This window comes from Natator depressus, chromosome 2, assembly GCF_965152275.1.
Source record: "Natator depressus isolate rNatDep1 chromosome 2, rNatDep2.hap1, whole genome shotgun sequence".
NCBI lineage: Eukaryota > Metazoa > Chordata > Testudines > Cheloniidae > Natator > Natator depressus.
In genome coordinates this window covers 149,548,705-149,564,628 of record NC_134235.1, presented here as the reverse complement: position 1 = coordinate 149,564,628, position 15,924 = coordinate 149,548,705, and the positions used below count along the sequence as shown (strand labels likewise).

The window sequence follows — 15,924 nt, the reverse complement described above, 5'->3', positions numbered from 1 at the left end:
CTCTACAGCAGTGGGCAACCCGTGGCCCACAGGCCGCATGTGGTCCATCAGGGTAATCTGCTGGTGGGTCGTAAGACAGTTTGTTTACATTGACTGTCCGCAGGCACAGCTGCCCGCAGCTCCCAGTGGCCACGGTTCACTCTTCCCGGCCAATGGGAGCTGTGGGAAGCGGCGGCCAGCATGTCCCTACTTTGGTTTCATCCTTTATCAGGGCAGAAACATCAAAATCTCAGAATTCTTCATGAAGTGAAATACTCCAAAAGTATTTTGTTTCAACTTCATTGTTCTGATTATAATTTGTCATGTATCTAAAAGTTTAAATGTTTTGACTTTTATATTACAATTAATAAGATAACAAAAGAAAAAGTTAAAAATAGAGGTTACTTCCCTGTAACTGGAACTTCTTCAAGATGTGTGGTCCCTAACTATTCCACATACGAGTGCACATGCGTGCCATACATCCCAGTCCACAAAGTCTAACAAGCCGTGTCCATTAGCCCGTGTGTACTCAGTAGTCCTCCTCATGCTCCAGACCAAGCGTGTAAGAGGAAGTGCAGGCTGAAGCCTCTCTAGTTCCTCCTCCTATCGTGGCTCGAGGAGGATCTGAAGCAGACGGGACAGAGGGTGGGGTAGTGGAGTACAGATAGGGACCACACATCTCGAAGAACTTCCAGTTACAGGTAAACCTCCATTTCTTCAAGTGCCAGCGCCTATGTGTATTCCACACCTGGGTGATTGACAAGTAGTGTTGAGACTGGGGGTGAGGGGTGTGTGAGAGAGGATGCCTGAATTAGCTCAATGTTTTGTAAATGGAGCTCCAGGTAGCCACTCTGCATATGTCCAGAATTGGTACTTTCTGCAGGGATGCTGTACAGGCAGCTTATGCTCTTGGGGAAGCACATTTCCCTCTGCATGGGGTAATTCATAGCACATGATGATGTAACCAGAACTCAATTTAGAGATTCTCTGAGAGGATATAGCTTGTCCTAGAGTCCATTCCACTATAGCAAGAAATAGCCTAAATGACTTTCTGACAGGTGTGGTCCCCTGCAGGTAGAACGCTAAGGTATGTCTGAGGTTGAGGGAATGAAGTCACCTCTCCTTAGCAGAAGCATGGGGTTTCAGGAATAAAATACCTAAGCGGATATTTTGGCTGATGTGGATTTCAGAAATAACCTTGAGGAAGAATTTAGGTTGTAGGTGAATGGAGAAAAACAGCATACGGTGGGTCTGCCAGGAGGGCTCCATCTCACTCACCCTTCTGGTTGAGGTAGTAGCAACTAGAAACATGACTTTCACGGACAGGTGTGACATGGAGCATGTTACTACGTGTTCAAATGGTGGCCTGGTGAGTGCTAACAGGATGAGGTTGAGGTCACATTCAGGTGTACGTTTTACAACTGGCAGAAAGGTCTTACTAGGCTTTTCATAAACCTTGCTGTCAGGAAGGCACTGACCGCTTCAAGATGGACCCATGGTGAGCTAATGGAAGGACTTGAGTTTTTTAAAAACAGGAAATAATCTTAAACAACTAGGATATTTGGAGAAGTTGGAGGAGGCTGTTTATTCTGAGCCTAGGTAGACAAGTGTCTCCTTTTAGCCAGGTAGCAAGTTCTAAGTCTTTCCTACTTAGAGTAAGAATAGCTTGGCTTGGCGCTGAGCAAGAGTGTTCTCGTTCTGATGCCTATCCAAAACACTAGGCCATGAGGTGGAGAGGGTGTGGATTGGGGTGTCTGATTCTGCCCCGTTCCTGAATAAGGAGATCCAGGAAATAAGGAGATCCAGGAACAGGCAGATCCTGACAGGAGGATGGCTTGACATTCTCAGGAGCTACATGAACCAAAAGTATCTGGGCCAGTTGGGCATGAGAAGAATGACTCTGGCCCTGTCCTGAGGGATGTTTCTCAAGACCTGTGGTAACGGGAATGTGAGGAAAGGCATCTCTGAGATTGTCTGTCCATGACAACAGGAGAGCATCACCCTGGAAGCTGTGACCTATAGCTCCTCTGGAGAAGTACAAGTGAAGCTTCCTGTTCATTTGGGACGTGAAGAGATCCTATTGAAGTGTTCCCCACTGCGTGAATATCTAGTTCAGGACAGAGCGGAGTATCTCCCATGTATGGTCTGCAGAGAAGTGTCTGCTCAGGTTATCTGCTAGGAAGTTTTGGGCATTTGGAAGGTATGAGGCTGGAACAGTGATGTAGTTTGTGATGCACCAGTTCCAAAGCCTGACTGCTAGGAAAAGGGGAAGACATCTTGCTCTACCCAATTTGTTTATGTAAAACCATGGTGATGTTGTCAGTCATTACTTGGACATGAAGAGAATGAACGAGCGAGAAAAAAGCCCTGCATGCCAGGTGGACTGCTCTCAGTTTCAGTAAATGGATGTGCAGTCTGGCCTCCCAGGCGGTCCCGGTACTGGGTTCAACCTCCTGGTAAGAGAGATACTGACCATGATGAGAAAAGTCACTCTGGTGTTGATGAGATCGTGGTTTGGTGAGTAGACTGACTAGAGCCAGGCCAGTGGGCAGCGTAGAGAGTGAAGCCTGCTGAATGGTGTGTCATAAGTACAGGAGGCCATGTGGCCCGGAAGAGAAAGGCACATCCTGACCATAGTCCTTGGTCTGTGAGTGCTATCAGGTTGCTCATTAACTAAAATCTTTCCATGGGGAGGAAAGCTCTTGTTGCAGTGGAGTCCAGTGTCACTCTGATAAAGTTCATCATCTGTGTGGGTGTTGAAAAAGACTTTTCTTTGTTTAAACAGACACCCAGCGCTTCTAGAAGATGTAGAAAGAACGAAGATGCTGATCTGAACTCATGGCTGCAATGAATTACTACGAGCCAATTGCTGAGATATGGGAAAACTGTGTAACCCTGACATCTCATTTGGGCTGCCACCACAAAGACGACCTCTGTAAATACTCTGGGTGCTGTTGCTAGTCCAAAGGGAAGGTCTCTGAACTGCAAATGTTCCTGACCCATTCAAAACCAAAAGGAACTTTCTGTGGGACAGATGGATATCTACATGAAAATAGGCATCCTTCATGTTGCTTGCCACAAACTACATTCCCTCCTGTAGAGAGCAGATTAGTGATGCTAGTGTAACCATCTTAAATTTGGCTTTCAAATAAAGATGCTCAGTTGTTGAAGGTCCAGAATGCGTCTCCACCCTCTGTCTTTTTGGGGGACTAAAAAATAAAGGGTATAGAACCCTCTTCCTTGATACTGAGATGGCACTTGTTCTATTACCTCTTGTAGGAGGAGGCAGTCCGCCTCCAAACACCTCATGAAAATGGTCCCTGAAGGGGGACCAGGAAGGGTTTTGTGAGGACGGGGGGAAAGGAAACTCTACAGAGTATGCTTGATGGATAATTTCTAATACCCAACTATCAAGAGAGAGTCCCAAGTTTGAGTGCAAAGTGAGAGGCAGCCCCCAAAGATAAGGAGGGGAGAATTAGAAGTGGGTGACATCAGTAGGGGTGGGTGGATCTTGACTGAGGTATCAAAAGCATCCCTTAGTGGATAGCTGGGAATGGTTAGAGATTCCGGTAGTAGAAGGGGGCTGAAAAAATAGAGGCCCCTGAACCCTCTGCTTACACAGGGGTTTGGCTGGATGCTTATGGCACAACATCTGTGGAGGGGGCAGCCTTGGCTTATACACCTGCCTCTGGTGTTTTCTCCTCTGGACCTGGGTGTAAATTCCCAAGAAGCATAGGAATGTTGAGTCTTTCATCTGATTTTCTGCTAAACAAATCTGACTTGTCGAAAGGCAAGTCCTGCATGGTGTACTGGACCTTCCTGAGGAGTGACGCCAAGACCCATGCCTCATGACTATACCAGTGGCCAAGCCTGTGGATGCAGTGTCCACAGCAGCTTGAAATCCCTTCTTTGCCCTTTTATGAAAGACTGAAATTGGGCTCCATCCTCAAGGAAAGCTTGTCCTTAAAGTTGGCCAGCTTGGAGTAATTGTTAAAATCATAAAATCATATTTTGCTAACAAGGCCCGATAGTTAGCAAAATGGAGTTGTAGGCTTGTAGAAGAAAAGTCCTTTTGTCCCCAAAGGTCCAACCTTTTTCAGCCCATGTCAGCTGGCATGGTCTGGGATGCTGCAGTCTCTCTCTCTCTGCGGCTGTATGTACAACCACAGCATTGTTGCCAGGTGGAAAAAAAGAAATTCAGCCCCTTTGGCAGGGACAAAACAGTTTCTCAGCCCTCTTAGGCATGGGGGCACGAGGCTGCAGTGTGCCAAACCAACCTGGCTGGCTCCTGGATATCCTCATTAACTGGGAGCGCCACCTTGCATAGTCCTACAGCTGCAGAATATCTAGGAGCTGATGTTGGGAGTCCCTGACCTCCACCAGTGGTACCTGGAGGTCATTGGCTATCCCCTACTGGAGCCCCTCGTACTGCCCATGGTCGTCCACTAGAGATGGTGAAGGTGGAGTGACAGCTTCATCCAGAAACAAGGACAAGATTCCTGTTGGCACTATCGGTTCCTGCAGACCCAGGTCAACGTCCGCCTCCTTGTACTCTTAGGAATCTGGTGGGCGCCAGCTAGAAGTAGTGTGGTTGGATTGTGGACAGCTCTGGGACACCTACTATAGGGGTTCCAGGGGCCCCAATAAGCCCAAATGGAAGGATCAACCGTGTATGTGGGAGCGGGGGGGAAAGGGGGAAATGACTCCATGGCATCGGGTAGCAATGGTCCCTGGGAAGTCGTATTTGGGAGGATGGCGTTCAGAGTTCTTTGACTTTTTACCAGGACTCAGCTCTCTATGAGGAGATGAACCAGCCAGGGTGTCCAGCTCATCCGAATCTAAGAAGTCCTCTGTCTCCACTGCTTGGGCCAATGGTTATGGAAGGTGGATGCTCTTGCCCAGGGGCTGGAGAGGGGACTGTTCTTTGCTACACCAGAAGACTTGACTGCATCAGTGACGTGTATGTCTCAGGATGACCAGGTGTTCAGGGCATTTCTAATGGTCAGGATTGACAGTTCTGATACATTCCGGGAAGTTGTAGTTGGGCAGTCCTTGAAGGGCAGGCTGATACCAAGGAACCATCAGGTCCAGCACTTCTGGATGGAGTCAACAGATGTCAGTCCTTGCGTTTTGGAGCTGGTGCCACCAAACGGTACTGACAGATCCTTTTCCTTGTGCGCTTCACCCTCCAGCCTAGGGATCTTTTGCAGTCATGGACCAACAGGATGGGCTCAGGGAGGATGGGCTCCTGCATGTGCTCAGGGAGGAATCCCTTCTTTTATGGGCAGATTTGAATGAGGATCTGTCCTTCCAACCATGTGAGTGCTCCCTCATGGCAGAAGAGACCTTAGGCTTCGCTGGTGTGGGCTCCATTCCTAAGTATGTGCTTGAAGGAGGGCCCCATTAGACTAGCAGCACATGTACAAGGTGGCATCCCTGGCCCAGATTAGAGTGAGGCCTCACAGACTTCTCCTTAAGGCCAATGAGGGCTGCGGGAAGCGGCGCGGGCCGAGGGATTTACTGGTTGCCCTTCCTGCAGCCCCCACTGGCCTGGAGCAGCGAACCGTGGCCAGTGGGAGCCGCGATTGGCTGAACCTGTAGACGTGGCAGGTAAACAAACTGGCCCGCCAGGGGCTTTCCCTGAACAAGCGGCGGCCCTAGTTTGAGAACCACTGCCTTAAGGTGTTTCCTTAATCAAAGCTTATGAACTTGGAATATTTGTGGTGGAAACGAGTGACAAATGTCGCACTTCACAGCAATATGCATCTCACCCAAGCTGGAGAGAGAGCTTTGGTGACCATCGCTCAGAGAAGGAGCAAGGACAGAAGACACTGTATTGAATGTGGGGACTCTTTCCCACACCAGGACGAGGAAATAACTATTTACACTAACTCTACTTACATAAAAATTATTTATAAATTTGCAGACCACTAAGGATAAAAGCAGGAAAAATCTGTGGGCTCGGGGATTCCAACTCAGGCCATGCAGTGGTGAGAAGGAACTGGAGAGGCGTTGGCCCACATTGCCTCTTATGCCCTCAGTCTGAAGCATGAGGAGAACTACTGCATGCAGGCAGGCCAATGGACCCTGGTTAGAATTTCCTGACTCAGGCAGATGGTGTGCATGCGCGCACATGTGGAATACACAGCACTTGAAGAACAACAAAATATCTGACTACTTCCCATGACAGTTTCAGTGTGTTCCCATGAAACATTTTGTTTTTGTCAAATCAGCATTTTCCAATAGGAAACTGCTCTGTTGGAAAATGTTTGACCAGGTCTACTTTAGCTATGAATCTGTCCCAGTCTTTTGTGTCTTTGTATCTCCCTCCTTTTCTGTAGCATTTCTACACTCCGCCTTCCCTTACCCCCCTTTTTAAGTGCTTTTCTCCCTCCCCTAACCACACACACTTTTTTCTTCCCTATACTTTATACTACTTTTGCCTGTTTGGTGTTTGTTCTCAAGCAGCCTGGGTGCAGAGCTGGCAATAGGGAACCAACCAGGATTATTCAATTTCTTTCTATATCAAGCTTTTTACACATGAAGCTGCCTCAGAGGGAACTAGAATTCTGACTAGTAAACAGGGCCGTCCTTAGGCATATGCAGCACACAAGGCTGCACAGGGCACCAGAAAATTTGGGGCACCCCTGGGTCTTAGTGTCCACTGTCCTGCCACTTCCTATCCCTGTTCTAACCCTTCCTGCAGGCTCCCACAGCTAGCTGCTGCAGCCTGGTGACTCTTACTCTGGAGGGGATCTAGTAACTTAAAAGTGAAAAAGCCTTCCAGCCCTATTAGCACAACATTGAAACTGTTAAAGAGCCATTCAAGTGGTAATGAAGCCATTTAACAGGCATTTGCCAACCCCAGGTATATACTGTCAGTTTCTGAATTTACTAACAAAAACAGTTGTGCATTACTGTAGTGCTTGGATCTTCAGACATATAGTTTATTAAATAAATCCTTCAAAAGACCACTCTTATCTAAAATACACATTTTTATTTTAATTACTATAGTACAAAAAACTTCCTTCCAAAATCTTCCTGTCTTTTCTGTCCATCCCTTTCTCCCTTCACCTGTTGGGGAGACTAGCCCTTAAAGGGACAACACCCCTTTCCTTCCAGATAGCTGGACAAACGAGTTTTCCTTTCTTTACTTCTATTTGATGAATTAGTTTTAAGAGAACCATCCAGCAAAATCAGTACCTTAGTAAGACATAAAATCCTTTGTTATGCCTAAAATCTTTGGAAACATATTTTTTTAAAGTTGGTGAAATTTCATAAACATGTCTGTTGTTATGGAGATCACACGGGGGTGATCAGGGATGGAGAGGGAAGAGAAGGGAGACACATTGGGGAGTGGTGGGGCCGGGCAGAGTGGGGGCGGGGCCTGGGGCAGATCAGGGGTGGAGTATGGGCAGGGCCACAGGCAGAAGAGGTGGGCTAGGGAGTTAGCCTCCCCAAGCGGCAGCTTTACCCACCGCTGCCCATGACAGCAGGTAAGAGCGGGTCAGCTCCCGCACACCTAGCACGCGCTGCAGTGTTCTTAGGCAGGGGCAGTATTTAGAGAGTCGAATGCGCCAGTGCTGCGCATTCTGCCTGAGGGAGAGGGTACGGGGGTCTCTGCGGGGAACTGTGACTGTCTGCCACCGGGAGGTGGGCTGGGTGGCTCGGTATCCTTTGCTGCCTCGTCCCTCCCCCGCACCGGGCTGCGAGCCTAGGCTGCTGTCAGGCATAGGGGCACCAGTTTAATAATACTGCAAAGGGCCCCATAAATCCTAAGGGCCGCCTTGCCAGTAAACCAACAGGAAAGAGTCCATTTATCTTCACAATACTCAACAATGCAACCTCTGTACTCTTTCTTGACCTCTCAACTCTTTTACCCTTCTGCAATGCTCTGTTCTTTAACGCCAGGGATAGCTCAGTGGTTTGAGCATTGGCCTGCTAAACCCAGGGTTGTGAGTTCAATCCTTGAGGGGGCCATTTAGGGATCTGGGGCAAAAAAAAATTGGGGATTGTGCCTGCTTTGAGCAGGGGGTTGGACTAGATGACCCCCTGAGGTCCCTTCCAACCCTGATATTCTATGATTCAATGATTCTAAGAGCTTTCAAAGACAGCAGAGCAGTATGATTTATATCCCCAAACCAAAGCCTACATAGATGGTTCTTCTGGGGCCAAACTATATGTCTGTAGTCACTGAAGCAGTTAACCAAAAAAATTCTAGTCATCTCCCCTCAACCAACTTATCTACTTCCAGAAGGTGACATTCACCCCTTTGCAAAAGGCCCAGCACAGCACCACTTAAATCCTAAGTAACCCCTTAAGTAGGCTCAAGAATGAATGAATTTTATCTTTAAGGTATTATATCTCTTCATTAAGGGTAAAGTAACAGTTAAAGTATTGCTTCTGAAACTGCTGCAGAAGCGTTCAAAGAAGACTGAAGAAGAACAGGTGATTATACCATACCACCAACTCCTCAATGCTACAGGTTTAGAAAAGGGATCAGGGCAAGAGAAAAAGTTGGAGACAATATTATCATTTCCCTTCCCCCATGAGAGGACTAATATGTTATTGTGTTGTTTTTATGACTATATTACAAGTAATACTAACAGGACTTACTAGATGGTTTACCAGGAGATGGATATTTTCAGAAACAGTGTATTATATACTCTAGATTGATCTGTTGACCTATTGTGCAGCATAGTAATAAACTGATTTATCACATAAAAAAATGACGACAAAGTCTGAATGAAATTTTTTATTTACAGACAGTAGAGCCTCGTTACCATGGACACCTCCTAGTATGCACAAACAAGTCAATTTTTCCTTCAATAAAAGAGTTACTAACTCAGACAATAGTGCAGGGAGGTGTCAGGTCACAAAACTTATTTTTACAGTATATTACAGTGCAGTCATGATACTGTAATAATCAATGTACTATGGTACATCTTGTAAAAATAAAGTCAGATATTCTGTACATTTCAAACTATAATTAATTAAAATTAAGCTAGAATTGTAAAGTAAATAACAAAAACATATTTTATGATGGATTACCCTGGCTTTTTAAAATGTTTACTCATTTACTAACTAATTCAGTAACTCACAAAGGGCCATACAATCAAGGTGTGCATTAACAAGGTTTTATTGTCTGTATCTTTACAAAGCAGTTAATACGCGAGCAATATGCAAGTTGTGGGGGTCAGTTAGTTATCAACAGATGTACAACAACAAAAAAGTAACAACCCATAAAACTTACCCCTGGCCTGGGAAGTGATAGGTAGGCACGCTTCTCTCCTATGAACAACATAAAAATATTTGTATGCAGATTTTAATGAATACCATAATACTTCTAGTTTCACCCTCCCTTCACTTTAAATTATAAAAGAAACGTACTTATCTGTAATCCTTTCTGAAGTTCACTCAGAATTTCCACTCTTTACCTTGTGCTTCCAGAGACAGACAAGCTGGGAACTCCCCTAGTGTTTAGATTTTAACCCTCAGTCACCAATAGCTGAGCATAAGCCCCCCCTTTCACTCCATTCTGACTTCTAGTGCCTCCAGACCCTTCCAGTCAATTCTGAAATGCATGGGAATCAGAACTACTTGAAAGAAAACAAAACCAAAAAACCAACAGCATCCCCACTCCACCCAAGGCGAAGACAGGCATATAGACGCTGACTCCGTGGGTGCTCCGGGGCTGGAGCACCCACAGGGAAAAATTAGTGGGTGCTCTGCACCCACCGGCAGCCAAGCTCCCCGCCCCACCTCACCTCCGCCTCCTCCCCTAAGCGCACCGTGTTCCCACTTCTCCCTACCTCCCAGTGCTTGCCACCGCAAAACAGCTGTTTCGCGGGGTAACAAGCTCCGGGAGGGAGGGAGGGGGGAGGAGGTGGTGGTGAAGAGGCAGGGGCAGGTCAGGGATTTGGGGAAGGGGTTGGAATGGGGGTGGGGCAGGGGTGGGGCAGAGGTGGGTCGAGCACCCACCAGTGCCAGCAGAAGTCGGCACCTATGGACAGGCAAAAGAATGGAAAAAAAATAAAAACACCACCTTGCCTCAAAAACAGAACCCCAAACTGAGGTGGGTACATGAGTGGGAATCCTGCAAGATGATATCTACAAAGAATTATGAGTAACTAATTCCTTTCTTTAAAAGGTACCATCATCACAGGTTACCCACTCCTAGAAATAATAAAAAGACAATCAAGAAACTGAAATCTTAATATAAAAATAAGTAATGAACATGGGTGCACAGGCACACTTAAAATATGACATATGCAGAACACATGGTATTGTGATATGTTTTACTGGCATGAGTCTGGAATGGCTGCATCACACAGCAGCAGTGAAGCCCCCTGTGAGTTATGCAGGGTTGACCCAAATAAGTGCCAATAAAACCTTTATGATATACAGATATACGTTACTGCAGTGTATACCACATATTTTGTAGAAAAAACTATTTTAGACATGTGTTTAAGAGAATTTTAGAATTTTTTTATTGGAACTATTTCTTTTATTTCCTGAGAAGTCAGGTGCCTTAGTCATTCTGAGTACAACTGAACACGAGAGTCAGAGGGAGAGAAAAAAAAAATGAAAATACATTTGAAGTACATCCAAGTAAGCTAAAGAGCTTTCCCACAGATAAACATGTCACAAAAGGGGGACTGTACCATGTGCTGACAACCTTGCATAGCAACTTCAGCTATTGGAGACCTATATTTTTCAAAATTCCACTAAACTTGGATTTTTACTCTGATCCTAAGATAGAAGAGCTGTGATGTGTCTCTTGTTTAACTAGAAACGGTGATGAATAAGCTACTCCCTGACAGCACAAACTTCTTCAGCTCCATGGGTATATGGCTACAATAATATACATCCATGTCATCCTGGCTCACAGAGGTACAATGGGAGAAGAGAAATATTCACAGGACACCTCAAGTACTGATCCTCTGCACTACACATGGCATTGTGTGTCCTGAAAAGGTCTGTGTCTTCAGGGGAAGATAAAAATTTGAATCCATTTCAAGAAAGTAAAGAGGTCTGCTCACTTGAAGTGCAAGTACTAAGAGGTGGCCCAAAAACATGGAGACTGAGATGAAAAGAACAAAGACAACAGGAGAAATGTCAAAACTTGCCATAGTTCTGGTTAAAAATAATTTTGTGAAGGTAAGAAGGTAGGAAACACTAGAAGACCTTGTGAGACGATTCCCAAATTACTTTGACCCTGAAACTCCAATCAATCCAAGAAGTCACTGTACATTTCATCTATTAGGAAATGCGCCCATGACTCAGCAGACTGGTGGAACCTTGTAGAAACAGTGCCCGTTGTGGCAGCCCACATGTCTTTTGAATGTTGGAAGCCATAAGGGTGGCAAAGTATAAAAAATGGGGAAATGGCAATACAACTGTCTCAATTCCTTCCAACTGCAGTAGAGTACAGATCTGGAAAGCATGCCTGGTCTTTCACCAGACCTAGCTTTAAAAAAAAAAAAAAATCTCTTTTTTGCATTTGTAAATAGTTAGCATTTGTTTTATTATAGTTTTAGTAATTTTAGGAAGTTTTAGAGAGAAAACACTTAGCTAGTATTTGAGCCCCCTAAGATGCTTTTTTGTGCACCTGCCAGTAAAAGAGATCAGGCTCTACAGGTTATACCTCTTGCCCAGCAGTTTTTCGAGTCTCATATGCAACTCTCTGGAAAAGGCGTGGTCCTCCTCATGTTATTTCATATGTAAGACCTGCATCTTGAGGGCAAGGAAAGAGGTAGAGAATGCCTCCAGGTAGTCTTATTGCCTTGGCAGAAAAGCTCTAAAGTTCAGAGGCTCTCAGCTCCACAGGTTCTGTGCAGGACCAGTGAGAGCCTCTCTGGCTCCCAGCACCTCTAGGGGTTAAGACAACGCATCTAAAATGGCGACTGGCATCTGAAACTGGAAGCAAGACAGATTCAACAAATATGGATCTGACCAGTGGATCCAAAGGTCAGCTGGAACACAGGATAAGTATGTTCACAGTATCATTGCTTTACTCCCCTTCCATTTCCATCAGTTATGAAGGGCCCACAAACATCTGAGGGTTTTCCTCCTAAATCTCTTTCCCAGAACAAGCAGGCTCAAGTTCCCCAGGTTTGCTGCCACCCTCTTCAAAAGCTCTTGGTGGGCCCTTGCATCACCCTGGGGGAAGGTCCTGCTATCACCTCATTGGGCGAAGATGAGGAGGAGGCAGGTACAGGTGGGTCTGCCAACTCCACCACTTCTGTCAGGGGAGCTTCAGCTGAGGCTGGCTGTCCCTGGGGAGCTTGCTCCAACTCCACATTCAACTCATGGGGTGGGTTGGAGACTGTCGCCGACTGTCTTTCGGATGCCCCTAAGACCAATCAATGCTTTTGCAGTGGATGGGGAAACCAGAGGGCCGGCCACTGGCCCTGGGGCTATGCGGTACTGGTGTAGGAGGAGAAAGTGTAGAAGGGAATGCCGACGTCCCCACTGGGTGACCTTGGCCTGCAGGCAGGTCTTCCTCCTCACTGTCAGACCCTGAGGAGGGAGAGACATATGTATAGACACGAAGGCTCTCAGTGCCATGACTCCGGTGACTAGTGTCGGCGTTTGGCAGATTGGTGATGGTACCCTGGTGATCGATGCCTCACGCTTTGAGAATGGTGCCGCTCTGCAGGGAGCGGGAGCAAGAGGATAGACATCTTGGAGACTGCGATGTGCTCGCAGTGATCTGTACTGGCAATCTGGAGACCGGTGACAGGGCTCCAGGGACCAGCACCTCGATCCTCTGGAGCGGTGCCAAGGACTGGGAGACCGACTCGGGCATTCCCGGCACTGGGCTCTGGCAACTGGTGACGTGCCTCCAGCGATTGATGCCGGGACCCCAGGGAACCCTGCCGAGAGTCCAGAGACCAACGCAGGGAACTCTGGCAGGTAAACCGACCTGCATCTGCGGGCTGGTGGGGCACACCCTGCAGCGGGAAGTGGTGCCGCACTGATGGGAGACCGCTGGAAGGGTTCCAGGGCAGGTTTACCTCTCAAACGGGGTACCTTACTAGCCGACGTGGGCAGCACTGAAAGACACAGTATGTCCTTAGTGGCCTGAAAGGCCTCCAACATGGATGGCACCGCCAGGTGCCAAGTGCCTCTGCCAGTTCCCAGGGTGTTGGGTGGGTCTGAAAGTGGGCTCGACAGCTCCATGGGAGCTGGAGCCTGGCTCACATCTGAAGCGGAAGAGCTGCCCCACGTGGGTCTTTGCTCTCCTCTCACTCTCTACTTCCCTTTATGGGATGTAGGAGAATGCCCTCTCCTGGCCTTTCTTTTCTTTTTAGCCTGTACCAGGGATGGGGATCAGCACCGCTGCTGGTGGCATGCTCTGCACTGAGGCCATGGTGCTTGGAGCAGAGTCTGATCTCATCGGCTCAGAGGCCAGTGCAAGGGCCAACTCCATAAGGAGTGCTCTAAGACCAATGTCCTGCACCTTTTTGGTCTGCAGCCTGAAGCTCTTGCAAATGTGACACTTGTTGCTCACGTGGATTTTCCCTAAACACTTCAGGCAGCTTCTATGGGGATCACTGACTGGCACAGGTTTTTTGCAGCAGTCACAAGGCTTGAAGCCTGGGGATCAGGGCATGCCCCATCTCTAGGCTAAGTCCTGTATGGGACTAACTACTTCTAACTTAACACCAAGGCAACTATACAACTTTAAAACTATACCCAACGAATTCGCTACTAAGCGGAGTTGAAACAGAAAAGCTTGCCAAGGCAAGGAGATGTTCCAGCACCATCACTGGTGGTAAGAAGGGAGTGAGGGAGGGGGAACCAGCAGTGCCCCTTATACTGGTGCATACAAGTGTGCCACTCCAGAGGGCGCCAGAGCCAAACCCCTACAGATACCACTAAGGGAAAATCTTCTGGCACTGGTGCCTGGGGTGAGCGCACACACCTACAATGGAATGGATATGAGCAAGCACTCAAAGAAGAAACTTAAGAGAAGAGCAAGAGACAAAACTGATTTTGTAAGTTAAGTTTTCCTTGTGACACATGGTTAATAAAACAGAATGATTACATCATGTGTGGTTATTAAGACATAGCTCTGGCCATGGGGTATAAAGTAACAAAAAGGACACTGATGCCATGACAAGGCCACCTGAGAAGGCAAAGCATATATGTATACCCACAACTAGATGACTGGCTGGTCAGAGCCCAATCCCAATAAGCTCTAACATTCCATGAGAACAACTTGCTATTTATTTAAAAAGTTGGGCCAACAGATTAACTGAGGGGAAAAAAATCCTGCATTACCCTAGCTCAAAGAATCACCTTCACTCGGATAGTTTTGGATTTGATACAAGGCAGGCACTCCTACCAGAGGACAGAGGTACTTCAAAATATGTAAGGCTAGAAACACTGACAGGTAACGTCAACCAGTGGTGTTCTTCCATAGACTGATAGGCCTCAAGACTTAAAGCATTTATGCAACTCCTTATGCTTGACTAAGAATGAGGCTCTGAAGCATAGGTTAGTGCAATAATACATCCCCAATGTAGATAACGTATCTCTTCTGCTGATGATACCACAAGAGGTGTCAACTCTTTCCACTGGGAGAATCAATGGAGCAACGTCCGGAAGAATGTGACCTCCACTAACAATGATCAGTTGTCTCAGATGCTCAAACCTGGACTGCTCACTGAACCACAGATACTGGAATACCCAGGAGGATAAAATACACAATCTGAAAGCTGCCGGCAGTCAGATGGTCCCTCAAGTCCAGGTAGCTCTGAAAAAGGACATTATACTGTGTAGAAGTGGTGCCTAAACCATCAGATACATCCCATAGTTCATCTGGCATGGAAACATCCTGGTGGACCCGCTCAGCCAAAATCTTCAAGACAAACAGTCTTTGTTGGTCTCTAACTGCTTCAAAAACTTAATTGCTCAGGTCAAATTTAAGAGATCTTGCTAAATCACAGAACACCATCTACTTCCATCTGTTAAAAACATCTCTATTTATGTGAATAACTGTGGACAAAAATCTCTCTCCAACCACAGCCCCGTCTCAATTTCAGAGTACTTATTATACATCTCATCCATGAGACCATCCATATCCTCTATAAAAGGTGCACCTTACAGCCATTTGAGCTCACAATCCAGAAGCAGAAAACAAGAGCATGCTTGGTATCTTGTAGATAAATGTTTTATTAATGGACTATAAGTGAATAGAGAATGCTCTGGTGAAAGACAAATACCACCTGGCCCTTAAACTTAGTGCTTACTGGGGTAATGAAACCCCTTTTTGGATCCACAGCTTATTGCCTTAACAACATGAAAAAGGTAAACAAGTTCCAGGGTCTTATGGCTGACCCTCCTATTACAATCTTCAATACATGACAAAGTGGTCCTTCACCTACAACCAAAATTCCTTCCAAAAGTGGTGGCTGATTAACACGGTAATCGCACTACAAGTCGGCCAGCATTCTTTCCAGGACCATACTTCCATCAAGAAGAAGCCAAGTTACCCACACTAGAGGTGAAGCGGGCATCAGGGCACTAACTGTCTACCTAAGCAGATCAGAAGAACACAGAAAATCATTCAGGTGTTTCCACTGCCCCAACATCTGTCCAAGTGGACCAATCTTTGCACTGAAGAGTGTTATAAATTAGCAAATGTTCTGGATGACATCTCAGGTGTGCCAAGCTGTCTGATTAAGGGGTCTCAGTACTATGGCGAAAGCAGGTACAAAGCAACAAGAAAGAAAACCATCAAAGAAGCTATCTAAGTAGCACCAAGAATCCCAGTTCAAAAGTGTCAAATACTGAGGCCTCCTTGGTGCTATGCATGCAATTTCCAAGTGAAAAGCTGAAAACTCTTGCTGTCAGAGGAAAATGGGCACATCGAGACTGTCGCAGCATAGCCACAAGTGCACAGAGACCCAAACGAAAATGGAAGCTTTTGCATGC

At 46.5% G+C, this 15,924-nt stretch overlaps 2 protein-coding genes across 2 annotated transcripts in view; one reads left to right on the top strand and one right to left on the bottom strand.

Annotated features, from left to right (window-relative positions):
• ABITRAM (actin binding transcription modulator) overlaps positions 1–3,148 on the top strand; it is a 33,649-nt gene extending 30,501 nt beyond the window's left edge. Inside the window, exon 6 of the mRNA XM_074945106.1 lies at positions 2,765–3,148. Coding sequence (XP_074801207.1) covers positions 2,765–2,830 — 66 coding nt within the window. The 3' untranslated portion in view covers positions 2,831–3,148. The remainder of the gene's footprint in view (positions 1–2,764) is intronic.
• CTNNAL1 (catenin alpha like 1) overlaps positions 1–15,924 on the bottom strand; it is a 126,415-nt gene that overhangs the window by 12,295 nt on the left and 98,196 nt on the right. The window contains exon 12 of the mRNA XM_074945104.1: positions 9,233–9,270. Coding sequence (XP_074801205.1) covers positions 9,233–9,270 — 38 coding nt within the window. The remainder of the gene's footprint in view (positions 1–9,232; positions 9,271–15,924) is intronic.